Source organism: Otolemur garnettii, unplaced genomic scaffold (assembly GCF_000181295.1).
Source record: "Otolemur garnettii isolate 467f Iridium unplaced genomic scaffold, OtoGar3 scaffold00013, whole genome shotgun sequence".
Classification (NCBI taxonomy): Eukaryota; Metazoa; Chordata; class Mammalia; order Primates; family Galagidae; genus Otolemur; species Otolemur garnettii.
Genome location: NW_003852408.1, coordinates 28,480,028 through 28,489,824, shown reverse-complemented (window position 1 = coordinate 28,489,824; position 9,797 = coordinate 28,480,028). Strand labels below are relative to the sequence as shown.

Below are 9,797 nucleotides of genomic sequence, written 5' to 3'. Positions count from 1 at the left end.
GGAGGCAGGAGACTCGCTTGAGCCCAGGAGTTGGAGGTTGCTGTGAGCGTGATGCCATGGCACTCTACCCAGGGGGATAGCTTGAGGCTCCATCTAAAAAAAAAAAAAAAAAGAACCAAGATTTATGGTAATAGATGTAATCGAAAGGTTAAGAGGAAAAGGAGGAGGTTCTTGGTTTTCTTAGAAAAGTCTCTGTGGGATGTAAAATCATATTACAGAGAGTATAGGCAGAGGATACAGAGCACTCTAGAACATTTTAACAATAGAGGTCTCTTCTCCACTTATAGAGAGGGACCCATGTCACTCTTGAGATGTATTCTCCTTATACTTTGTGTGCTTTTGTTCTATAATAAATGTCTGTTAATGGTGGAAAAAACAAAAACAAATAGGGCTGGAAGTTGAAAAGAAAAAAAGGATCATATAAACATATTAATAAACCTAGAGGATAGCAGATAATATAAACTTCTTACAAAACATTTTTAAACTTTTATGGTATACCTCAAAATGTTGTTCACATTTATTATTAATGGAAATACTATATAATGAAGGCTGCTTTCTATAAAATATTAGCAAAATAAATAAATTACATTACAGTGGAATAGTGAAATACTGCAAAATTCAAATAAAGGAAGGAGAAGGAAGTAAGGAAGATAAAAAGAAGTCAAGATAAGGAAAAAGGAAAAAAGAATAAGTGCAATTTGAGAAGGGAACTAAGTCTAAAGGCTTATAACTGGTAGAAACATAACAAGTGGCAAAGGAGGTGAGAAGCAAAAAGGAAATGGTATCCGATAGTGTTAGATATTTGATTTTGGACAGTTTGAAAGAAAATGAGATTATAAAACTTCCCTTGAGCAATCCAGTAATTATAAAGCTTTAATGTTAGTATCTTCTATGATGTACTACTTGTAGTATTGTGTTTCTCTGAAAATAAGACCTACCCCAAAAGTAAACCCTAGCAGGATTTCTATGCATTTGTTAAATATAAGCCCTACTCCAATAATAAGACCTAGTGATGGGCATGGCTATGCAGCATATCTGCATAGCCACGACATGCGTTTCAGCACAGAGAGGAAGACATCCCCTGAAAATAAGCCCTAGTGTGTCTTCTTGAGAAAAAATAAATATAAGACAGTGTCTTATTTTCAGAGAAACATAGTATCTAACATTAAGTTAGCTCTAAACAAGCTATCTGTTGAACTTTTTTCTTTTTTTTTTATAGAGACAGAATCTCACTTTATTGCCCTCAGTAGAGTGCTGTGGCATCACACAGCTCACAGCAACCTCCAACTCCTGGGCTTAGGTGATTCCCTTGCCTCAGCCTCCCGAGTAGCTGGGACTACAGGTGCCTGCCACAACGCCCAGCTATTTTTTTGTTACAGTTTGGCCAGGGCCGAGTTTGAACCCACAACCCTCGGTATATGGGGCCAGCGCCCTACCCACTAAGCCACAGGCACCACTCGATTTTTTTTTTTTTTTTTGGGCCGGGGCTTCAGGTTTTCCTCTTGGTTGGGTGCTGTGGTATCACAGCTCACAGCAACCTCCAACTCCTGGGCTCAAGCGAGTCTCCTGCCTCAGCCTCCCAAGTAGCTGAGACAACAGGCACCCGCCACAATGCCCAGCTATTTTTGGTTGCAGCCATCATTGTTGTTTTGGCGGCCCGGGCTGGATTTGAACTTGCCACCTTAGGTGTATGTGGCCACTTGAGCCACAGGCACTGAGCCAACCATTTAGATTTAGAACTGTGAAGATGTATTGGAAAGTTATTTGGTAATTCTTGGCTCAGCGCCTGTAGCACAGTGGTTATGGCAACAGCCACATACATCAAGGATGGCAGGTTCGAACCCAGCCCATGCCAGCTAAACAACTGCAACAAAAAAATAGCCAGGCGTTGTGGTGGCTGCCTGTAGTCCCAGCTACTTGGGAGGCTGAGGCAAGAGAATCACTTCAGCCCAAGGGTTTGAGGTTGCTGTGAATTATAATGCCACAGCATTCTACTGAGGGCAACATAGTGAGACTCTGTCTCAGAAAAGAAAAAAGAAAGTTATTTGGTAATTCTCAATGTCGTTATATTCCCAAAAGATTGTGCACCAATTTCATTTATCAAGTTTCCTTGTTATAATTTGGATCTATTTTTTTTAAGGAGTAAAATTGTGAATTTTAAATTATCCTACTGAACCAGTATATAAAGGAAAAAAACTAATAAATAACACTTAGGATATATGTATGTGTGTTGTGTATATGTCTGAAAGAGAGAGAGATCAGATATACTAGTTTTATCTCTCAAATTCCATGTTGATGATAATGATCAAAACTTTTAAAGTATCTACTTCAATGTCTACACTATATGAAAATACCACTTGTATTTATAGATAGGGCAGTATTCCAGTAAACTTGGGCTTTGCTACATAGATAATAGAATTAATCTTCATAAATCTTTCTTAATATTGGTGGAGGGCAAGTATTTATAGATTATTTTGAATATTCAAATAGAAACATAAAATTTAAATGGCATATTTTGTAATGTACGTCCCATCTGGGTCATTATGACTTCATATCATCTCCATGTGAATAGTTATAAGGAAGACAGACATTGCCATTTTGCTAACAGGAAGATTAAAACAGAATAGTTAAATGACTTTTCCAACGTAAAGATGAAGCCAAGATTGGAATCTAAGTGCCTTCTCCTGCTCCATCCTGATGTCCTGGTTAAATCCTCCTCATTTATCCTGTCATTTTAATAGTGGTGGGGGAGGCCAGGTGCAGTGGCTCATAACTATAATCCCAGAACCTGGGAAGCCAAGGCAGATGGATTGCCTGAGCTCACAGGTTCAAGACCAGCCTGAGCAAGAGCAAGCATCCATCTCAAAAAATAGCCTGGTGTTGTGGCGGGTGCCTATAGTGCCAGCTACTTGGGAGGCTGAGGCAAGAGAATCACTTGAGCCCAAGAGTTTAAGGTTGCTGTGAGTTATGATGCCATGGCACTCTACCGAGGGCAACAAAATAAGACTCTATCTCAAAAAAAAAAATAAAAAAGTGGTGGGGGAGAGGTAAAGAGATAGTAAGAGTCTCTCTCTAGTTCTCCTGTGTTCCTTGCCAAGATTTCCACTAGATCATTGGTTTTCTAAGTGTTGGGCCCAGGGGTCTTCTGTGTGGTTTAATATGTTTATTCATAAATTTAATTTTATAACATTTTGTAAAATAAGCTGGTTGTACTTATTAGCAATGAGTAAGGTTGTTAAATAGTACTTGGATAATTAATAATATTTAAAAATCTATACTCTCAATACTGCTTGTTATATAAAAGGAGTTTTTTAAAAGTCAATATGTTGATTTTTCTGACAATATGGTCATTATCATATTTGTTTGATTTGTAAACAATAGAATTTTATACAAATACTAGTTTTGCACCTTCAAAACTGTCACTCCAGTGAAGACACTGAAATATTTTAACAATGTACGAATACAGTCACAACATAATCTGATTAAAAGATTCCAACAAAGTTTGGAGTTATCTACAACATAATTTATAGATGCCTACAATAGTTAGCTTTAGTTTAGGGTTACATATGTTGTTTAGCTTTAGTTTAGGGTTACATATGTTGTTTTAAAAAATACCATTAATACAAATGCATCATTTACAATATCCCCTTTATAGCTAGAAAAAAAAATTCATAAAATAAAATGCCTTTTACACATTTATTATGCCAAGATTATTCTCATTACAACCTAAGAATAATGCTCTTTCAGTGATAAAAGATAGATTATATTAGCCCAAGGACTCCTAAAGAGCTTCTAAGAAGTTCCAAAATAAAATCTGGTTATGCTTTCTGTAAAATAAATAGAACAGCAGCAATCTCTGGATATTCCTTAAACATAAATTATGAAGACTCTATTTATGTTAATTGGGCCTTACAAAAATGACTTGCTACAAATAAAAATAAACAAAATTTTAGAAACAAGTTAACACCACTGGCCTGAGTTTGATTTTACTTACATATATATGTATAAGAAATTTCACCATCAAGTACATATTAAAAATTAACAATTACATTGTTGTGGGTACCTGTAGTTCCAGCTACTCAGGAGGCTGAGGCAAGAGCATCGCCTAAGCCCAGGTGTTGAAGGTTGCTCTGAGCTGTGACGCTACAGCACTCTACCAAGGATGATGAAGTGAGACTCTGTCTCAAAAAAATAAATAAATAAGTAAATAATAATAATTAACAATTATTTTGAACAAATATAAGCCAAAGTATTTACTCTCACCATGAAAGCAAAACTTCTGAAAATAATCTATACAAGTATATATAAGTACGTATAGAGCTTTGAGATAGACTAAGAACATCTTCCTGCATTCTATGGATCAAAATGTGAAAATCTCCATAACATATATGAATGAACACAAACATATTATTGGGGACATGTTGATACTACATGACTGTGTTGAGATAGATATAGATATAGATAGATAGATAGATACCATGAAACAGTTTGACAATGTTTGTAGTGACAACATACTTTTCAGCCCCAACTACTAGGAAGAAAATAAAAACTTACTGTGAAAATTCCTTTTCTTTTTTAAAAATAAAATTGTTAAGTGGAAAAATAAGCCCAAACACCTTGTTAGCAGCATGGTCTGAGCTCTTAAAATGTTCAGAGTCAAATATTTGTCTTTAGTTTCCCAGTGTAACAAAACACATAAGCTTTCTCTCTCTCTTCAGAAAATCTGATCATCTGCAGGATATTGTTTTTAAAAACTGTTTACCCAAATACAAAGTAACTGTGCTGGTGTAATTCTTTCTTCTGCCCACTTAACGCTGATGTAACCATATAAGTTGGCACCTTGGAGCACCACACCCATGATAACCACTGCCAACCATTTTACTCTGAAGAATAGGACATGAAAGGCAAATACCACCCATAGCACTCACTAGGCAGGCATAAATCCTAACCAAAAGATTCCTGATTCAGCCTCTGAAATAGTTTTACTCTCTTAAGAGGATGCCTTCTTGGGCTCAAACAACCCGAGGCTCTTTTCATTTTCCTCAGTATGATTCTACCAACATAGGCCAACCATTAGTCTACTTGTGACATTCTTCACTATCCAAAAGTCACATGATAACAAGATAATTATCACCATCTAAGCAATAAAACTGCTGCAGAGCAATTCACAGAGAAAATAGACTGTAATTGTAAGAAAGGAGTGGTTTATGAGGAAAAAGTGGAAGAATGATTCCACTGGGTATCTGATTTGGGATTTGTTTTTTCTTTTTTTGTGTGTGTGTATTGTCTCCTCTTCAGCATCTAACAGTGAAACATCTTCTGGGTAATAATTACTGTTCTGTAATAAAAAGACATTGTATTAAATGTCATAAAAGGTTTTTATGATGGGGCTGACACACGGCTGCTGCACTCTAATAGAGGTTATGATATAATGAGACATGGTGACTATTCAGCCCACCCAATTATATTTGGCTCTACAAACATATCTTTGTACTAGAGTGTAGACTCTCTTCTCATCTTTATATCCTCCGTGGGTCCAGAATTCAGAAATATTTTCAAATATTAATTATACTATGTAAGCATAATAATCTTTAGTAATACTAGAAACCATTTAAAAATACTTGTTTATCATTGAAAGTGCTATTTGGTTTATCAACAAATATTAAATTATTCATTAATAATGCATTAAATCTATAACAGGGTCTCTTTAAGATTTCCCTATGTTCTGAGGGATTTTTTTTATAAAAAGGATTGTGACACAGTCTCTTTGCTTACTTGGTATCAGAAATACCCCTGTTATTCTATCATTTATGATAACTGGAAATTTCATTTTATCATTCTTTTCTGCAAATACACAGGGGAATCTGTACCAGAATACCAGATGGCTTTTCAGACAGAAGTTGGAAACCATCCTACTTTTGAGGATATGCAGGTTCTTGTGTCTAGGGAAAAACAGAGACCCAAATTCCCAGAAGCCTGGAAAGAAAATAGCCTGGTAAGAAAAAACTAAGTTATTAAAAAGAGGACTTATGACTAAATATATTTTAATGTTATTTGAAGCAAAAATAGACTATTAATAATGTTGCCATTTTAGAGTTACCTAATGCCAAAAATCCAACTTACTTGAATTTTATGATACATATTTTCAATGGTTTCAATATTAACAAAAACAGGTCCTCTTCTTTGGTTCAGTTTGTTTTCTTCTGAGTATAAAATACTATTTAGAGTGAATAATTAATATGTCTAAGGTTTGCCAGATTGGGTAACAGCTGTAATGTAACATGTTAATATTTTAAACATTATTGAAATTCTATCTTATTCGCTTGAGAATAATACCAAAAAATGTTAAGTAGTGCAGACTATCACATTCAATGACTATTAAAAATCTAGATCTAAAAGAGTTCATAGTACAGCCTGTGAATTCTGCTTGTTTAAAATGTAGTTTTATCTAACCCTGGCACTTTGGGAGTCTAAAGTAGGAGCTTGATGCCAGGAGATCAAGACAAGCCTGAGCAACGCAGCAAGAGCCTATCATTACAAAAAAAATTTAAAAATTAGCCTGGCATGATGGCATACACCTGTAGTCCCAGTTATTCGGAAGCAAGAGGATTGATTGCTTGAACCCAGGAGTTAGAAGTTGCTGTGATGATACCATTGCACTCTAGCCTGAGTGACAGCAAGAACCTGTCTCTGCTCCCACCAAAAAAAAAAAAAATTATTTCATATAAAAATGAAATCCCTTCAAAGCCTCCTACCATTTGAGTAAATTGTTGCTATAAGCCTGAAAACATCTTCCACACATATCACAGTCATATAATTTTTTAACATAAGTAGCCTCAATTGTCCATGATCATTTCTGATTTTTTTTAACTTAAGAATAATTTTTGTGTCAGTGCCTATAGATGTTATTTATGTCTCTCCACTTGTCAGTATTTTATTGATAGAACTATATAATCATTCATTGAGTATAATTATTGTACCCTTTATTAATGAGAATACGCTATATTTCCTTTTTGAATAAGTTTTTAAAGAATTAAAGTTATACTTCTACACATGGTAAACATAATCAAATTAAATAGGTCATAAAAAAAGAAAATAGAAAAGGAAAAAACTATTATCACTCTCCAGAAGTGACTTCCTTTAGCAATCTTCTGGGTTTTTAAAAATTTCTTCAAAATCTATTCTTATTCTCTAATAAGAATTCTTCCAAAACTGGAAGAGGATAGATAATTTACCCTTTCCAGTTTTGTCATGTTCTATTATTAGATGGCTTATGTTTTATCTAAAAATTGAACTAGGGCTCAGTGCCTGTGGCTCAAGTGGCTCAGGCGCCAGCCACATAGCCACATACACCTGAGCTGGCGGGTTCGAATCCAGCCTGGGCCAGCCAAACAACAGGGACAGTTGCAACCAAAATAATAGCTGGGCATCGTGGCAGGCACCTATAGTTCCAGCTACTTGGGAGGCGGAGGCAGAAGAATCCATGAGCCCAGGAGTTGGAGGTTGCTGTGAGCTGTGATGCCACAGCACTCTACCTGGGGCAACAGCTTGAGGCTCTGTCTCAAAAATAAAATAAAATAAAATAAAAATTGAACTAGAAATTAAAATACAATAAAAGCATAAGAATTTTTCAGAATTATGATTATGTAAGCACTTTGGATTCATAGGAAATAAAACTCCTAGATTAGTTATTAAAAGCCCCCCTGTCACTTTTCAGAGACTATGTCAAAAGTCATCACCCAGTGGATTCTTTGATTTTTTTTTTGTTTTTTGAGACAGAGTCTCACTTTGTTGCCCTCTATGTCACCCTTGTCAGTAGAGTGCTGTGGCGTCATAGCTCACACCAACCTCAAACTCTTGAGCTCAAGTGATACTCTTGCCTCAGCCTCCCAAGTAGCTGGGACTACAAGTGCCTGCCACAATGCCTGGTTATTTTTTTGTTGTAGCTGTCATTGTTGTTTAGCAGGCCAAGGCAGGTTCGAAGCCCTAGTGTATGTGGCTAGCACCCTAACCACTAAGGTATGGGCGCCGAGCCTCTCTTCGATTTCTTGTCATCTTTCTTTTTCTTTCTTCTTCCTATGCTCTGCTCAGAACCAACATTTTTTTAAAAAGCTCATGAGATTCTCTTTCTTCTACATTAGCAGTTCTCAACCAATGGTTTACGACCCACAGGAACTGTATTAAAGGGCTGCGGCATTAGGAAGGTTGAGAACCACTGTTTTAAATCATTGTTTCTTTGTTGAATTCCTCCTTCAGTAATGTGTAATAGTATGTGTTGGGGAGAGTGGTAAACATGAATTCTTTCACATTCAGAAATACTTGTCTTGCTCTCACATTTGAGTAATAATTTGGCTAAGTAAAGATTTCAAGAAAAAATCATTTCCGGCTCGGCGCCTATAGCTCAACCAGCTAAGGCGCCAGCCACGTACACCTAAGGTGGCGGGTTCGAATCCCCAGCCCAGACCCGCCAAAACAACAATGACAGCTGCAACCAAAAAATAGCCGGGCGTTGTGGCGGGTGCCTGTGGTCCCAGCTACTTGGGAGGCGGAGACAGGAGACTCGCTTGAGCCCAGGAGTTGGAGGTTGCTGTGAGCAGTGAAGCCATGGCACTCTACCCAGGGGGATGGCTTGAGGCTCCGTCTCAAAAAAAAAAAAGAAAAGAAAAAATCATTTCCCTCACAACTTTGAAACTAGCACTCCCTTGATCTCAAGCCTCCAGTCTCCAGTCTGGCAGTAGTCTCCAATCTAATGAGAATTTAGATCCCAACCAGAATCATTCCATTCCTTTTTGTCTTGTTATATTTTTGTTTCATCCTCTTGATGTTTTTATCAGCTTTTAAGAGTTTTACATTATCATTGGAATTGTGAAGTTTCACTTAGATGTACGTAGGCATGGATCTTTCCACACATTTTGCTTGGCACTGGATAGCTTTTCAGTTTGAAAATTCAAAACTTTCTTCAGTTCAAAGGAATTTTCTCATATTATTTCTTAAATGATTTCTTTCCTGGAGCCTAAGTGTTTAGGTTGCAGTATACTCCAGCTCAGGCAACAAAGTGAGACCCTATCACAAGACAAAGACAAAAGAAAGAAATTGACAGTATGGACAGTCAGTATACCTTTTCCAGGATCTAGTGCCAAACGTAAAATAAGACAAAAATGATGTTATTCTAGAGGTGACATCTAGAAGAATGAGTGGAGGTGATTTCTGCCAGCAATTTACCAGAGAAGTATTTCACATGTATCAGAATTATTCGTGCTATAAACAGTGGAAATTTGAACTTCTGAAGTAGACACCAGCAGATTATGTGATATACTGCAGCTGAAAGAGAGATCATTAGTAGTAAACCACAAACCATTAAAGTAGGAAAGAAGATTAATATAAAACAGACAGAAATGAAAACCAGGAAACAGTGTAGACTGCATCATGCAGCTGCTGGGGGGTAATAGTGTCTATGAGAATTTGAAGTATGAAGCTGGGATTTACCAAGTTCATCAAATCCCCAAGATGGTCCTGTCGTCATAGAAACAAGTCAGTTATTGTCCTTTCTCAACCAGATGAGGTAAATGTGAAATTAGACTGCAAGGATTTGCAAATAGATAACATTTCAAGCCTTTAAAAGAGCAGGAGGGCAGCATATTAATACAATAGATAGCTCTGTCAGACTTGTCCATATTCTGACAGGGCTAGTAGTAGAATGCCAATAAGAATGATCACAAATAGGCTCGGCGCCTGTGGCTCAAGCGGCTAAGGCGCCAGCCACATACACCTAAGGTGGCGGGTTCAAATCCCCAGCC

The 9,797-nt window shown here is 36.8% G+C and overlaps 1 protein-coding gene and 1 pseudogene across 1 annotated transcript in view; one reads left to right on the top strand and one right to left on the bottom strand.

Moving 5' to 3' along the window:
- BMPR2 (bone morphogenetic protein receptor type 2) overlaps positions 1-9,797 on the top strand; it is a 195,857-nt gene that overhangs the window by 165,801 nt on the left and 20,259 nt on the right. The window contains exon 10 of the mRNA XM_003785030.3: positions 5,859-5,995. Within this exon, the coding sequence (XP_003785078.1) occupies positions 5,859-5,995 (137 nt within the window). The remainder of the gene's footprint in view (positions 1-5,858; positions 5,996-9,797) is intronic.
- On the bottom strand, positions 4,715-5,318 carry LOC111723581 (annotated as a pseudogene).